Source organism: Ooceraea biroi, chromosome 6, assembly GCF_003672135.1.
Source record: "Ooceraea biroi isolate clonal line C1 chromosome 6, Obir_v5.4, whole genome shotgun sequence".
In the NCBI taxonomy this organism is placed as follows: domain Eukaryota; kingdom Metazoa; phylum Arthropoda; class Insecta; order Hymenoptera; family Formicidae; genus Ooceraea; species Ooceraea biroi.
The window spans coordinates 14,078,886-14,095,883 of NC_039511.1; the positions used below are offsets into that span (position 1 = coordinate 14,078,886).

The 16,998-nt window shown below is 33.5% G+C and overlaps 3 protein-coding genes across 8 annotated transcripts; 1 reads left to right on the forward strand and 2 right to left on the reverse strand.

Moving 5' to 3' along the window:
- Positions 1-2,204: 2,204 nt before the first annotated feature.
- LOC105276717 (cilia- and flagella-associated protein 45) lies at positions 2,205-5,050 on the forward strand. Its single transcript, XM_011334564.3, has 6 exons — positions 2,205-2,428; positions 2,553-2,945; positions 3,049-3,434; positions 3,508-3,640; positions 4,213-4,506; positions 4,586-5,050. The coding sequence occupies exons 1-6, from the start codon at positions 2,225-2,227 to the stop codon at positions 4,781-4,783; spliced, it is 1,608 nt and encodes a 535-aa protein (XP_011332866.3). The 5' UTR covers positions 2,205-2,224; the 3' UTR covers positions 4,784-5,050.
- A 99-nt stretch (positions 5,051-5,149) lies between these two features.
- On the reverse strand, positions 5,150-7,318 carry LOC105276713 (GATOR complex protein NPRL2). 2 transcript variants are annotated; one of them, XM_011334554.3, is made up of 8 exons: positions 7,000-7,318; positions 6,815-6,906; positions 6,585-6,756; positions 6,239-6,356; positions 5,890-6,124; positions 5,680-5,810; positions 5,428-5,597; positions 5,150-5,359 (listed from the first exon to the last, which is right to left on the reverse strand). In XM_011334554.3, the coding sequence occupies exons 1-8, from the start codon at positions 7,099-7,101 to the stop codon at positions 5,183-5,185; spliced, it is 1,197 nt and encodes a 398-aa protein (XP_011332856.1). In that variant the 5' UTR covers positions 7,102-7,318; the 3' UTR covers positions 5,150-5,182. The 2 variants fall into 2 exon arrangements, with proteins under 2 accessions (XP_011332856.1, XP_011332857.1); XM_011334555.3 differs by having other exon boundaries at positions 5,183-5,359; positions 6,585-6,741; positions 7,000-7,315.
- Positions 7,319-8,297: 979 nt separating this feature from the next.
- LOC105276712 (ER degradation-enhancing alpha-mannosidase-like protein 3) lies at positions 8,298-16,543 on the reverse strand. Of its 5 annotated transcripts, none has more exons than XM_026970085.1 (17): positions 15,440-16,543; positions 15,313-15,358; positions 14,839-14,939; positions 14,688-14,727; positions 14,499-14,611; positions 14,236-14,389; positions 13,904-14,032; positions 13,671-13,842; positions 13,430-13,587; positions 13,258-13,362; positions 12,852-13,196; positions 12,608-12,772; positions 12,422-12,520; positions 12,021-12,338; positions 11,717-11,930; positions 11,514-11,626; positions 8,298-11,431 (listed from the first exon to the last, which is right to left on the reverse strand). In XM_026970085.1, exons 1-17 carry the CDS (start codon positions 15,559-15,561, stop codon positions 9,692-9,694), a joined length of 4,134 nt encoding a protein of 1,377 aa, XP_026825886.1. In that variant the 5' UTR covers positions 15,562-16,543; the 3' UTR covers positions 8,298-9,691. The 5 variants fall into 5 exon arrangements, with proteins under 5 accessions (XP_026825886.1, XP_026825887.1, XP_019886388.2 ...); XM_026970086.1 differs by having other exon boundaries at positions 12,608-12,769; positions 15,440-16,541; XM_020030829.2 differs by having other exon boundaries at positions 8,298-11,407; positions 11,526-11,626; positions 15,440-15,561.
- Positions 16,544-16,998: the final 455 nt, after the last annotated feature.

The following is a 16,998-nucleotide window of genomic DNA, read 5'->3' on the forward strand; positions in this document are numbered from 1 at the left end:
GATGATGTTTCTTCATCGTTGCGCGAAAGATAAAGCGCACGTCATCGATAATCCATGATGTACGACATATTGTATTTTAAGTGGTTTCATAATCTGATTTGCGAGCGTGCGATTTCATGTCTAGAGACGCGACGTGGTAAACCACGATGTGCCGGAGCCGATGTACAAAACGCAAGTGTGATCGCTTGGAGGTATATAGCAGCGCCACGTGGTACGCCAGAGTCGCGAGGGACTGCTATTGTCGTTAAAACTCTCTCGGAGCGACTGCGACACAATGGCAATGACAATTTCCACGATGTTCGGCGACGAATTTTATTTCGCACGATTTACATAATCACATCGAGATCTGCGAGATACATGTAAAGATAAGTGTCGAGTAAATATAAATAATATACGGATGATATAACGAGCACATTTTTAGCCCAAACTTTTCATTTGTTATGGCTCATAACTGGCGTGCTGCTGTACTTGAAGCATATTTCAATAAATAATGCTTAAAGATTAAAAGAATATTATTGATTAAACATTGTATTCTTAGACATTTTTATAAATATTGTATTCTTATATATCGTTTTCAAAGATTTTTGTTTTGATGAAATTTTCGAAGTTAAACTTTCTAAGAAACTTTCTTTTTCTTTTCATCAAAGGTTTAAGCTATGATCTAAATTTAACTCGTGCACATACATAAAGCATGTGTCTATATGCGGCAATCGATCTTTTTTATCTTGAATCACTGTTTGGAAAACGGCATTTAACCGTTTGCGAAACCTCTATCTTCATTATTGATGGGATAATTATTATTTGGAAAGTTAATATGTCATTTATTAGGACTTGAATTATTTTACAATATATATTCGCAATTTGCGCTATGCTACGCGCTATATAACCAAACGAAAAAAGGAAAATACTAATGATGATGATGATGATGATGAACATAAATAGAAAGAAAAATAATGACACTGTACGATGAGAAATAAATTATATGTAGAAAGAGTAGAGTATATAATTAGCTAAATGGAGAGAACATGAATTACTCAGTTCTCATGGCAATTGATAGTAGAAAAGGCAAGTGCAGGGGTAAGACCACGTTGTGAGGGCAATGAATGGAATTGCAGTGTTGGGGGGACTGTCATGTAGCAATTATAAAACAACATACGTGAATACTTGGATTATCATGCGATTTTCTTAAAAATATATAAATATGCAAGTAAATGTTGTGTGTATTATACACGATCACATATACAACGCATGCGTAGTATTTAAAAACAATTGTTAATTAATCTCTCTTGTGTTTTCTCAAAAAAATTACAATTTCAAGTATCAATTATATTCTTCTTTTGATGTTTTCACTACTGTACGCATTGTAGTTTCCACTTAATTCTGCTCACGCGATAGATATACGCATACGCATACGTAAACGCGTATCGAATATATGCATCCATGTAATTTCACGTTTGCCCATGCGTAAAGTTTTTCTTTCCTTTCGTGTGTGTCACGCAAGGCATCTTTATTTTATAAGCTTGAAAGAGAGCGACGATGCGTTACACGTTACGTGCTTTTCACTCTTTTGCTGTACAATTTGTACACGTATCGACCAACAGTTTCTTTCTGTTTCTTTGACAATCTCGAAAAGAATATAAAGTATAAATTTTTTCCATTCTTATTCTTAATAAATACCGTTATTGGCCTCAACCTTTCGACATTTATATTTTCTTGGCAAACATTAGCAACATCTCCGTTCCGTTATTATTTTGTTCGTTTACGTACAAGATTGCGTGCAATACTCATAGCCCATTCTGATATTTTAAAACCGCAATTTGTATTTTAATATAAGAACAGCCTATAAATACCGCTTTTTTATATTAATAGAGTATTCCTCTATCTGTGCGAATGCAAAACACGATCTTTGTAACACAGTTACTTATATTCCCGGCATATCGAACAAACAAAGGAACGGTTACCGTTGGCAAACAAGTCGACATCGACAGTTAATGACAGTACCTCGTTGTGATCGCGCTCCTACCGGGTTATTTTTTTCATCTATCAGTATTAAAAGTCATCAGCACTTATACGTCTAAATATATATATATACATATACACGTGCATGTGTAAACATCGTTCGTACATTTCCAGATATCCAAAAAATACCATCGAAAATGATTAATGTAAACATCCCGAATCAAGAATCGCCATGCAAGATCTTGCAGCTATCGTTTCACACTAAATGACATTTTCCCTGAAAAATAATAGTAATCGATATACGATTATGTTGACCAAGACTATAAAGCAAAAACCGCTATCAGGCAACGCGGATTACCGTGGCAACTCCAAATTGAATTCAAGCATGTGTATAATTCGCGCATCGTCGGCTATTCTCAACGTTAAACCAATTTATCTGAAAGGAAGCAATGTATACAAAAAGAAAGAGGTAAATACACCGAACAAAACGTCGCGCAATTAGCTTTTTTACTCGCTAATCGTAATTATATATTAATAAATGCAATGAAAAAAAGTAAAATATCTCTGTTATAAAATAATTGTGAATTTCGCAGATCGATAAGACAAGCGACAAAAGAGAGTGCCTGATCCCTTCAAAACCTATTGCCTATTCAAGAATCGTGACACAGAAGGAATATGAGCATTTGAAAGAACGTAGTCACGTGATTACGAAAGAGGAGAAACAAATGGCTGTGGAGACGGAGGAAAAGGAGAAAGAAAGATTAACGAAGGAGAGCATAGAGCGCAAAGAAGCAATCCGCAGGATGGACATGAAGAAAAGACGTGAAAAGGATCCGAGGACAAGGGAAATCGAGGAAGAAGCACGGAAAAAAATGATGCATATTCTTGAGCGAGCGCGCAACATGCGTCTCGAGCAGGAGGAGGAGATACAAGAATGCAATCGGCTCATCCTGGCAACCAAGTGCCGAGCTATTCGCGATGCCCAAGTAATTGTCGATTCCATGAGGAATTTCAGATGCGACAAAATCTCTCTAATATCTGCTTGATGCAGATTCAGTTGTGTATTTCATATATTTAATTTATTTGCAGATCGCAGAAAAGAAACTAATAGAACGAGAAGTTCTTGAAGAAGAGAAACGACTGAACAATATGATGGAAGATGAGAGAAGATGGGCAATCAAAGAAGAATTGCGAAAGGAACAGGAAGAGGCATCTAAGAGGTCGCAATTTGCAAAACTTCTGAAGGAACAGATCGTGACAAATGAAGAACAACGAATTATCGAGTTTGAAAGAAGGCAGGAGGAAAGTCGATTAATCAATCTAAATAACGTTGCGCAACAACAAGACGAAATCGAGAAAATGCGCAACAAGGAGGCCGAGAATGCTAGAATAAGACAAGAACTTATGGAAGGACACGAACAATTGAAGTACTTTAAAGCTATGAGGCAGGAAGAGGATAGGATCATAGATTTGAGGTTTTTTTTATCAATTTTTTAATTTTTAAAATTTTTAATCCTCTCGTAGTAAAGAAGAAAGTATGTTTTTCAGCATACAAAATTATCATCGAATAAAAGAAGAAAAGGAAGCAAAGAAAGTGGAGGAGCAGAAATTAGAAAAATTACGAAAGGAACGAGAAAAAGCCAGAGTGGCGACGCAGACGATCCAAGCGCATGAACTTCAGGTATTAAATGTCAACTCGTGATATACGTTAATGTATTCAGACGTTATAATTGACAAGTCAAGTTATATCATGATGAATTTTTTAAAGTGTACCGTAAAATAATAATGCGCGCGTTATATTACGTTGCATTGCGCATCATTTTATGTACCTGAATGTCTACATACATCCTTACACGTCTCAACTATTCGTTACACAGCTGCTACCAAAGGTCAATAAATCCGTGATAGTCTTACTATTTATAATACTTTTTTCTATATTACGCGTTTTTTTCATATTAATTCTCACAGTTGTTATCTCTGCTTAACAAACAATTAAATAAGTCATTATAAAATTCTGTTGCATATAGAATTAACGCATATTCAATCTTGTAAACCACTTTCTTGCTATTTTGTGTTATTTATTACACTTAATTTTAACGCATATATATTATGTGATTAATTAATTTTCATAATGTACATAATATATACATATTTTTAAATATTGTAACGTTTCAAAAAACATAAAACGGTAATAAAAAAGAAATTACAAATTATAAAATAGCATTAATTAAACGTATCACAACAATTTTCTAGATGCATATTGATGAGATCAATGCGATCCGAATACAGGAAGAGGTGGAACGGGAATGGAGATTGAAGGAGAAAGAAGAAATGCTAAAGAAACTAAATGCTCAAAAAATGCTTTGGAAGGAAAGGGAAGAACAAATAAACAATAAACGAATAATGCAAGCCATTGAGATCGAAAGAGATAGACGGGAATTTGAGAAAATTGTATGTGAACAAGAAACAGCCCTTGATAGAGAAAAGAAGGAACTTGAGCAGAAGCAAGAACAGACTTTAATTCACCGCAACGAAATATTAAAGCAGGTTTGCATTTAATATTTTCATGTACCTTGTGAAAAATGTTTATTATGCATATATATTTTTATTTGTTCTAATGTAACAGATAAATGAAAAAGAACGAGAACGCATTACTGAGCGACAAAAGATGTTTGAGGAAAATTTAACGACTTGTGCGGAGACTGCGATGCGTAAGAAGAAATTGCAGGATGTGATAGAACAAAAGTGGCAAAAAATGAGGGAAGACAACGTACCAGACACTTACATAAACGAAGTAAAACGAATGATTGAAAATATTCATTAAATCACCATTTGACCAGACTTTGAAATAAAATCGGAAACAAGACGTTAGTTTTAAAAATATGTACATTAATTTTACATATGTATGCGCAGCTATACACACATACAACTATAAGGTATAAACTACAAATAATTATGTTGAAATGGGAAAGGAAGGAAAAAATGTTATTAAATTTCACTTCTTCTCCTGCCTTTTTAAGAGTTTTTAAGAGTTGGTAGTAATTCCCGAATTGATTTTGTACAATAAACACGGAAAGTTACGATCTATCAATATGCACGTGTTTGCCAAGTCCATTTCCTTATGTCTCCTATCGACGCTTAATGAAGAATGTTTCATACAATATGTACATTTATAGACAATCGCTCATTTCGGTTCAATAGCTTTTTATTAGATTTCCGATTATCATTTCCATATCATTAGAACATTCGAATCACGCTCAATAATATCTTCAATATGTGCTGTGGAATGGCCTGTGTTACAACATATTTCATCAAGACTGTACGTACCAGTAAAATATCTATAGATGGAATTGTTTCTTGCTTCTTCGCTGCAAGACGCACCAGGCAGAAGTACAGGATACTGCAAAAGAATATTTGAAATTAATTCTACATAACTTTAATATATTGTACATGGCGGGAGCTACTTACGTTGTATATTCTTCTGATAAGTCCCTCGATCAAACCAAATTGTACCAACTTTTTCTCGTTTATTCTCAAGTTTTGCGGATTAAAGCGTTGACACAGGTCCTTCATAGTGACGCCGTAAGTCATACTTGAATACATGCGGTATACATCTCTAAAACATGCTGGCTGCCTAGCTATAAACACAAACAAATTGTGTTGACTCTCATCACAAATTTCAAGCTCATAACGTTCTCGACTTCAAACAATCTTACTTACGCATTTTAGAAGCATACGTTATACATCTCTCCTGTAACTTCGTATCGTTGCCCAGCTGCCTCAGTTTTGGAGTAATAGCGTAAACATTGGAATATTGAAATATTGGAATTAGAGTCACAACGCCATAATATCTGTGAAAGTTAAGATGTAAATAGATTTATTTTGTGGTAACAAACAATCACTGAAGGAGGTTTCTCGAGGGTCCCTTACACGAGATTTTGTACGCAGCTTTTGACCAAATTATTCTCTACATCGGCTTCGGCCGCAATGCGAGCTACGTGGTTAAAACCGTCGATATAAGGAAGAACTTGTTGCGTAGTCAAATCCCACTGATCATTTTGGAACATTTCTTTGTTTTCCAAGAATATCGGTACCTGATGATCGAAAACTGGTTTTGGCTGGGAAGCTAGTTTTACTACTTTCAGATGGGATGTCATTGTTCCTTCTAACAAAATATATATATAACATGTATATAATTTTATTGTGTGTGTGGGTGTGTGATGTGGACCCTTAGTGAGATGTTTGAAACAATGATCATAGCAGTCAAACAAAGACTTACCGGTCAGAGTACACATTTTGTACAAATTCAGATTTTGCATGACTTGCGCTAGCATCTCTGCCAATCTGCTTTTATCGTCCGAGGCAGATAAAAAGCAGTTTTCTATTTCCAAAGCCATCTAGGCAGTCATATGAAAATTATGTATAAATGGTATGTAAATTGGATAAATATGTAGATTGAACTTTTCACAATAAATTTTGATAAAACTAGGTTCATTCGGCCAAACAAAAAAAGATTCGAAGGCATGAGATCTGAATCATGAATCAAAATCCAAGGGCAAAAGATAGTATATCCTAGTTTTCTTATACAATACCCAAACATCGAGAAATTTATAAACAATTGTTACCAGAAAGTCTGACATCTTCCTGACTACCGGTTCGTAATGAACAGTACGAGCATTTGCATCACAGACAAAACACAAGTTGAAATAAAATGCATTTCTGGCATACTTTTTATCATCGATCTTTACAGGAAATCCTAGGATCTTGTAGTCCTTCAATGTACTACAGAAAAAAGTTCTTAAACAGATTATGAACAGAGCATTAATAAACTCGACTTTTAATTTTATAACCTTACATCGTAATAGTACTCCTTTGTAATTGTGCTTTTGGTATGATGTAAACACTGACATTGTCAAAGATATCCTTGAATATAAAATTATCAGGCACCTGGAAAATAATATTATATGTACAAAATGTAAGTGCAAAAAGAGTATTAAACTGAATGTTTAAATTTTATAATATTGAACATTTTCTACTAACTTGACACGTAATTTTAGGTCCTGCTATGTGATGAAATTCAGCGAAAAATATACATCGGATTGGATCTACTCCTTTTTCAACATTTTCCAGCATAGATATCATGTTCTTACCCTCTCTTCACTCTTTGCTAAAATTTTATTTACACTGAGTGACTGCTGAGATTTTCATGCCCTTTTTTAATTTAAACTTTATAAGTATCGAATACAAAGAAATATATAAATATAAATATTATATAAAAGTGAGATTTCTCTCTCAAATGTACACATCAATACACAACGCTTAATAGCAGTGACTGACGAGTTGTGATCAATCAGTGCCGCCAATTCGCGCCCGCGGTCCGCGAGAGACTGGCCACGAAAAGGGCACTTTGATTGGTTCGCTATTTCAGGGCAATTCCCGCTGATTTTTAAATACATTAATTACATAAGTCATAAATTGTAACATCGATTTCTAAGGGCTAGAACTTCTTCATTTCTGAGTTTACGGTATTTTTAATAGCAGAGAACTCTAGGCAATATAAAAAATAATATCATCAACTCAGAACTCCTCTGAGAAGAAAAAATTTTTAACTCGAGAACTTTTTTATTTCTAAATTTAAAGGATTTTCAATAGCAGAGAACTCTAAGCAATATAAAAAATAATATCATCAACTCAGAACTCCTCTGAGAAGAAAAAATTTTAAACTCGAGAACTTTTTCATTTCTAAATTTAAAGGATTTTCAATAGCAGAGAATTCTAGGCAATATGCCAAATAACAGTTTAGATATCACAGAACTCCTCTGAGAAGAAAACATTTTAAACTCGAGAACTTTTTCATTTCTAAATTTAAAGGATTTTCAATAGCAGAGAACTCTAGGCAATATAAAAAATAATGATATCAACAACTCAGAACTTCTCGGAAAAGAAAAAATTTCTAACGGCTAGAACTTTTTCATTTCTTAATTTACGTTAATTTCAATAGCAGAGAACTCTAGGCAACATAAAAAATAATGATATCAACAACTCAGAACTTCTCGGAAAAGAAAAAATTTCTAACAGCTAGAACTTTTTCATTTCTTAATTTACGTTAAGTTCAATAGCAGAGAACTCTAGGCAATATAAAAAATAATGATATCAACAACTCAGAACTTTTCGGAAAAGAAAAAATTTCTAAGGGACAGCCTGTCCCGCGAAAAGGTAGTCGATCGTCATCAAATGATTTTAACGGGTTTTCTGCAACACGCGAGATAACCCGCGGTAACTTGCTTTAGTGTAGACGCTCCTTAAGGACTGTATAGTTTTAAACAGAAAGTAATTAAGCGGTATCAAAATCAATGTAATTGCGAACATATTATTTTTAGCTTACATATATTATGTGACATATTATCAAACAATTTCTTATGGCATTACAAGACATCAATCAATTGCTACATTCTTCTCAGAATGTAGTAATACATAACTGGTGTACAAATTTACAAGAAAAGTATATAAAGCTGAGAGTTAATAGAAGACCAAATTTCTTGACCATTTGTAACATCATAACAAAGTTCACTTTATATAACATATTTTTACATATCATATATACATTAATATTTTTCTGAATACATTATGTACATTTAAAACATATCTTATCTTATGGATTTCCTAACTAACTACATTTTTGAATATGTATATCTATTTTATATTTGACATATATAATCGTTTATAGCTTAATATTAAATATATATTTAAATATCTTATTTGAAAGTTAAAAATATCCAATATTTATAGCAAAATTCCATACAAAATTATAATTTATATAACAATTTAGAGCAATATGAGACTGACAAAAAATTCAATCCGTATTGTGCTACTTGGAATAAAATGTTAATTAATGCGTTCATTAGTTCTTCATATCGCGTTAACGTAAACAACAGAGAGGAAAACTTATTACAATTATATATAAGAAAAGAACTTGAGAAAATCCTGATAACAAATTAAATAGAAACTGTTTTAAGCATATGTTTATGTTTACACTAAACATTATTTTACATAGTGCAATATATAGAGGACATACATAGTATTATAAACCATGGCACATTTCTGAAATAAAATGGTAGTGTCAAAAGAAGGATATTTATGTGACTCTATCTATTTCGATTTGTAATATATTTGCCGTCGTGACACTTTTGCATCACAGAAATATTAGTACTCTTTCTTAGATTTACAGTTGTATAATACAGTCATATAATACAAATCATAGAATAGATTTATCGCGACATAAACCTATTTCCATGGAAGAAAGAATATTTGCCGTTATTGCGTACGTTTAGCATAATTCACAACCACTTTAACACATACATGTCACAGGGGCTAACGTCCATGTGGTATATATTATACATTCTGTAATAACATCTCAGTGTTTTTCTTCAAATAACAAATTAAAATAGTTTTGTAAGCACCAGTTTAAGAATCCACAGATTCCCTATAGAATTAGAGTACAATATGTTATAATCTGACAATCTTATTTTGTATCATTAAATAACTAGAATTGTTCCTCCCCCCTCCCCAGAATATATTGTGTGTAAAAATTAATAAAGTTCACTGCACGCACAATCTGAATCACAATGCAAAAATATCAATTGTAATATAGGTAGTCTTGACTGTTAGATATCTTTCCTTTTTTTCTCTGCATAATAATTAATTAATTAAACCTAAATCTCAAGAACTATTGTTATAATTCATCATCGATATGTTTGACTGTATGTGACTGTGTGTTTAGTTTATCTTCCTTATTTTTGTCTTTATCTGTGTATTTTTTCTCATACTTTAATTGGCTTGGTTCTGCAATACTGCATCGCGTGTCTGAAATCTGCGACTTCTTTTGCACAAAGTCTTTCTTTCCGTTGATAACCCATACAAATTTTTGAAACTCTTCCATTGAATCAGTAGGTATAATTGTATTTTCAATTAAATTTTTCCGACTAGACGATTTTGTCCTCAAATCAGTTTTATCATTACGCTGTGCATCAGTAACATCGTTCTGAACTTCTTGCAATAAAGCATGTCTCTTATTAGAAAAAGCTGTTCTTATATTGGAAATGTCCATAGTTTTAGGCATTTTAGGCATATCAGAAACATGTAATTTGGTAGTATCGTCCGGTACAGAGTCTGCAGAATGGAATATTTTTTTCTGCTTGTCTTTAACGACCATTTCTTCAAGTTTTGTATTCGCCATTTCTGTTACTGTTCGTAAAGAGTTCATCTCTTCCTGAAAGGAATCTGGAATCTTATTTTTCTCTTTGTGTTGATTTTGAAGCGAACTAATTTCGTTGGATTTAGCAGCGTTTATATTTTTCTTACTTTTCTTTATAACATTTTTCGATTCATCGCTTGTATCTTCATACTTTTGTAAGATATTTTGTTCGGAATATTTCACAGCTTTCTCTATCTCTGTCAGTATGAAGTATTCAAAATCATCTATCCTATTGATGTCAAATTCTTTATCTTTTTTCAAAATTTTAAAATTTCTAGTTTCAGTTTCTAATTTATCTCCATTACTATCGCTTATAAATTCCGCTACTACTAAATCGTCCTTTTTAGAGGATACTTTCTCAAGTAAGTTTTCTCTTTTATCTGTGTTTTTCAAATTGCTTTGCAAATCAGTTATTAATATGTCGTAATACGAACCGTCTTCCTCTCCTAACTTCTCTAAATGCCTTTGCACTCCATCAATTAATATTTCCTGATATGTGGTATGCACTTTTGCGTGAACGCGGTCCAGAAGAGCAATATGTCTTTTAATAATCTCATCTTCTTCATCGAATAAATTTATCAATAAGTGACGTAAGAACGAATAATTCTCAATTTGCATGATACCAGATTCCAATATTTTGAGCAAGTGCTGCATCTCAGGTCTCACTGATTTCATATTTTTCAATTTTGTAGCTATCGTCTTTAAATTCAGCATCATGCTATCCATATTGGTGAGCAAATATTGTTTCAACAATTTTTGCTTGTTTGCTTCTAGCAACTGCCCTATTTTTCTAATTGATGAATTGGGCGCAACCATTAATAGTTCACCCAAGAACCATCGGACTTTGTAAGCTAATGACGTTTTAGTGAGCACGCCACGCGCTTTGTTTATCCAATTATAATAGCTCTCTAAAATGAAATTTCTGATTCTTATACCTTTATTTTGCTTGCTGTTGAGAAATATCTGCTTGATGAATACTTCTTTTAACTGATGCCACAGTATCTCCACTGATGTAGAAACTGGTTTTACGACAATAATTGCAGCTTCGGACGCGACGGTGATTCTTATTTCACCACCGAGCGAATCTCTTATAATATCTGCGTGAAAATAATGAAAATCGATCGTATCCTCCTGATCCTCTTCTGATTCAATTATGGGAATTGTGATATCTGAACTGGATCCAGTAGTTATCGCCTGTGTACATAAAATTTCCATGTGCTTTTAAGGTAGCTTTCTCATAGAAAATATGGAGCAAGATATTATTTTTTATGTATAATAAAACTTTGAGAAACTAACAAACCTGTGGACTTACATGTCGATTCAGGAATGATTTTAATGATCCTTTTAGGCGTTCAAATAATGACAAGTCGGTAGGTGCTTTAAGTTGAACTTCTTCTTTTGAAGAATATATCCCTGTAATCAATGCATATAATAAAATATATATACCACACACACACACACACACACACACACACACACACACACGTAAATTCATGTTATTACCAAGTGTGACACTAAGATCGCCATCCGCTGCGTTAATGGCTTTCATCAGCTCAGCTGCTTCCGTAAAAAAGAGGAATACGACGGGTATGGTAACATCGTCCACCTCTTTTCCATCACCTGACATTGCAAACATGGGTGAAGTTGCAGCACTCGAGCCCGGAACGTTATCTAATATTATTCCGGCAAGTGCTCCAGCTTGTTGAATCCTTCGTGCCTAAATAAAATCGAAATATACAGAGAATATAAAATCAAGATGCAAAACGCCCGAAAAATTTGAAAAATCGCTTTATGAACGAAGACGTACCTTTTCTATAAACATGCAATTCCCGCGATCGGTGATTGCTATTTTGCCTGCTAATTTGTCTGCGTTGAGTAAATCTGTACAAGCAGCAGGTGGATATGTGAACATCACTGTGCCGGTTATCTTATCAAAACTCTGTAATTCAGGTCCAAACTGTGCTGGCCCGGCTAGCAATATAACTCTTTCCGGTGGGTCGGTGTGAGGCCTCATAAACATTACTGTTTGTGGCTTAGTTTCTGCCTGTTGCATTTGCATTTTACTTAATTCGACCATTTCTTGCATAAATAATAGACCTTCTTCCGAATCTTGCAATGTTTTTGCCTGTTTAAACAAATTTATAATTGGTCATGTAATGGGAGAGAATAAAATAAAATAAAATTTATCTCATACAACAAATAAATTACATTAGCAAGTGTATGCAAAAGCTGAACTCGTCCATCCGCTAACGTTAAAGTTGTTATTCCCATATCATTCAACATTCTAAGATGTTCCATGTTATTCGCCTATCGGAAGAAAACAATTGATCTTTAGGTAGCTGTTTTGCTAATTTCCTAATGGATGCAGACGAGTATACTTTTTTTTAAACGTACCTGAAATTGCGACGCGCTCAATCTGCGTCTGATTGATCGTCTTGGACAAACATCTTCGACCATATTTCTCAAGGGTTGCCTAACCGAAGCAGGAAATAAGTGCAAACTATTTGGGCAAGTACGATCAAATTCGTCTACCTGCATAATGTCTCGTTCAAAATCCTGCTTCATAAAAAGATATAAAAAATAGTTAATAACACCCATCGTTTGTGTTATTATTTAATCACAACGCCATAACACTCACGGATGAAACATTTGTTCTTATGGAAGCGAGTGTAAGCGGCAATAGGTGGCCTTCGGTGGTGAAAATAAACTCGTCCAAATCTAAAACCAATTCTCCAGGTTCGGCGAATAATAAGAATAAATATTTAAATGTTTCCGACAGTACAAAACTATCCATTGTGTCATCGTGTTTGTTGGTTCTAACATCTGACACAGCTGCGTAGCCACATGGTACTCGTGCGTATGTCTGCAAACTTTTGAGCACCTTGCGACCAACTCCTAAATAATAATGGTCACCTGTAGCCCGATATAAGAAATATGTTGATTCCAAAAATTCTGGTCTTAATGGATGATGTCCCCAGTGCACCTATAACAATTGAGACACATTACTATCTGCACGCACGCACAAACAACAAACAAACACATACCTGAAAATCAGTGGTGAATGCTTCTGGTATAAAATTGTGTCTTTGCATAACTTGATACAGCATTTCATGTGTTTCCACAGCAGGTTTGATGTCGCCCTTCAAAACCTGCAAGAAGTAAATTTAGCTGAATAAATATCTTTTTGTTGTTTTTGTTGTATAATTGGTAATATACCTGCAAGCCTGGCCAAAAGGCCAATAAGGCGTCCATGAAATTTTTCGAATTAGTATTCGGTCTATGCATGTGCACATCCAACAGCATAGGTCCTTGACTAACGTATTTCATTATAGCTTGGTAATGTTTATTAAAGCGTCCTAAATATTTTTCGTCGCCTGCAGAAAAATGTAAAATACAATTAGACAATCGTTGCACAATATTGCTACAAAGCACACGTACAAAATGTATAAATAATTACCGAGTAAAATATATGCCTTAAGACAATATTCGTAATAAGAATCTATGCCAGCGCCGACACCGGAATCTCTTCGTACCCAGTCCCCAGAGTTTACGTTTAACACTGATCCCATTAAATCGGTACCACGATGTCTCATTCGCCATAAAACATCCATAGCTTTTTGTGCTTTTTCCTAAAAAGGCAATTCTTATCGTTTCAGTATTAATTATAGTGACGGATATCCAATATTTTACCTCAAAAATTGGTTCTCCTGTCATTCGAGACAAAGCAGCCATTTCTAATATCATGCTACCTGCACAGGCAGTGCATGTCTCTCTCGATATTTCCATAGGAACTCCTTTCATACCATGTTTTAAATTTATCTGTAAAAATCATATCAAAAATGTAAAATGCTCATTTATTATTATAAATATATTATTCATATAGTATACATATAATATTGGATTAGTTAAAAAATTCGATTCGATTTTTATGTCAGATTTTACTTTACTACTTATTCAGTAAAAACAAACAAATTACATAAAAAACAATATACAATTATATATAAAAAAACAAATGAGCTTACCCTGCCATAAGGTATTCCAGTGGTTGTATTAAATGCAGGTAAAAATCTGTATCCTAAATCTTTAGCTAAATCCAAGAGTTCTCCCCTGTACCATAGCATTATATTAGCCCTCTGTTGTAGATATTCAGCTAATATATGACCGCTAAGGAGACCTCTGTAGAAATTTCGATAGATGACATTTAACATAAACATCTTATTGAAACTTTTCATGAGTACATTTTTTCAATTAAAACTGTAAAAGTAATTGCGATAAAATCACTCACCCAAGCATTCTAATATTTGTTTCGAACAGAGAAACAATAACATCTGTATCAAAGCTTATGTCTCTAGCAACAAGTCTGACCGCATTCTCAAATTCTTCCAAATCTCCCAGCACCTAACATTTACAAATATTTATTCATAAATAGAACTTGGGCATTGTATTGTATCGTATTGTTTCTTTTTAAACTTACCACCAATGTATCTAGTGTATCGACCAAGGTAAGTGAAAAACTGCAAAATACAATGAGTTATAATCAATATTAGCACTAAAAAGCATTTAAAAAATATAAAAGAACTATTCCAAGCCTATTAATATTAGATATTAACAATAATTTTCCTTACTTTCCTAATGTAGAATCTATATCACCTCTATTTGGTTCAGAACCTCTATACCGTCCCTTGCAGCTTAATGGCATTAATTCATCGGCAGGATACGCATTATCCTTAAAAGAGTTAAGAGAATGATTATTCTGATATTCAATTAATTTTAATATTAAAATAATATTTCTTTTCAATAAAAAAAATATAAAATATTAGTTATAATTGTTTAAATATTTTTCTTAGTGTTATGTATATTGGGTTAGCTGGAAAGTCCTTGCGTTTTTTTAGCAAAATTTATATCTAAAACTTTGTATCAAGTATTAGTACAAAGTTTTGCATTTTTTTTGTTAAAAAAATCTACAAGGGCTTCCCAGTCAACCCAATACATATTTCACTTATTTCTGACTTATAAACTTGAGGTTACTTCTATCTCAGGGAATATATTATTAACACATATGGACAGTAACAATGATTAATGTATCAGGCATTATTTACCATATATGCGTTATATGCGTGATAAAACATATCTCTTGCCTCTTCCCTATAAAATATAACAATCATGAGATATTGATGACAGGGATTTAATTAATATTTACTGTCACAAATATTAGATAATACAAACTTTAAAACTTCTCTTTCTTCTTTGCTCATGTATTCTAATAAATCATCTTCTGATGTAGCCAATAATACCTGTATGGTATATCCCACTAATAGTAACACCCAAATAAGGACATTGCAAGCCATTGTTTGTTAAAAAAATAAATCCCCGTTTTGTCAAGACCTTATATTCCCGATAGTGCACATGGTCCGTTGAGATCTGTCCCGACTAATCCATTTCATCTCAATAATTCCATTGTCATATCGAAGATACAAATTGCAAGTACATGTGAGTTCCTTTGCGATTTCTTCCCTTCTTTTCCTCCTTTCTTTTTTCTATCTTGTCTCTGTACATGGGATATATCGCTGTTTTCCAATTCAACAATGCGTATCACATCACAATTTAATGAAATCTATGTATCTCGTCATTATGGATAAGCCACAAGACGTGTTCATCGTGTGGCACGAATGAATCATACTTCCTTATCAAATTACAATTGCGAATGAGATTCGGAAGCTGATAAATCTTTCTTCAAATTGTCGGGCGTTTCTTGTCAAAAGTAATTGATAAAGCATTAAAAATAATTCGAATATAATTGGCAAGCAAAGAAGCGAACAGTATGCCTAACAAGCGATTATTATCGAAAGAGATAAACAATAGGTAGCAGGGACAGCCGATTATGTATTTTCATCAAAGCCAGATAATGTGACGACAGTCAATTCACTGAAACGGTGTCCGTCTCAGTTTTGTGGCACAACAAACTTCACCATATGTTACTTGTATGGCGGATTCGTCGATTCCTTGTTTTTTCAACTAACTACGATGATCTATATAAAATCGCTCCAACTTGGCCCACGTTGCTGTGACGTTAATTAGCGACAGATAGCGATGATAATTACTCTGCATCTGACATGATCGGCCGCGTTTAGTAACCTCTAACCAATCTGTCGAAGCAAAACTGGAACGATGACAGTCACGTGACTACCAGTATTTGGGCACAAGAGGCGAGACTACTTCCCTGCAAATGTTACGATAAGTGATGTTCCCACCTACCAACTAATTAGCTCTGGTTTAGCTCAGACTGCATTTGTTATCAAATAAAATCTTAAATTACAACTAAGAATATATATCGAGTTCGAGAAAAAAAAATTAGATTACATATTTATGCGTTTTCTAAAATTATAAAAAAAGATAACAGAAAACTGTTCTAATCAATTGATGAATTTCTTGATTAATGGAAAATATTCACGTTTACACTATGCGATAGGAAAAACAATGACTGAGAAAACGGTATATGTATAATATAATTTATTGCAAATATAGATGGTAATAGAGGTGAGTAATATTCAATTAATTAATTAATATTTAATTCTTTTTTGCCAAAAATTTGATGATTTTTCGATTTTTTAATCTGATTAATCCTCCTCTCCTTATAACAATAACTTTTTAACTCAATGTTATTACTGATAAGTGAATATGTACGTAAAGTGTGTGCACGCCATTGCGTATGTGTAAGAAGTGACCAATCGAAATCGATTATTTCAAAAACTGACCAACGGGACTCTTATGGCGCTGTCCCATGG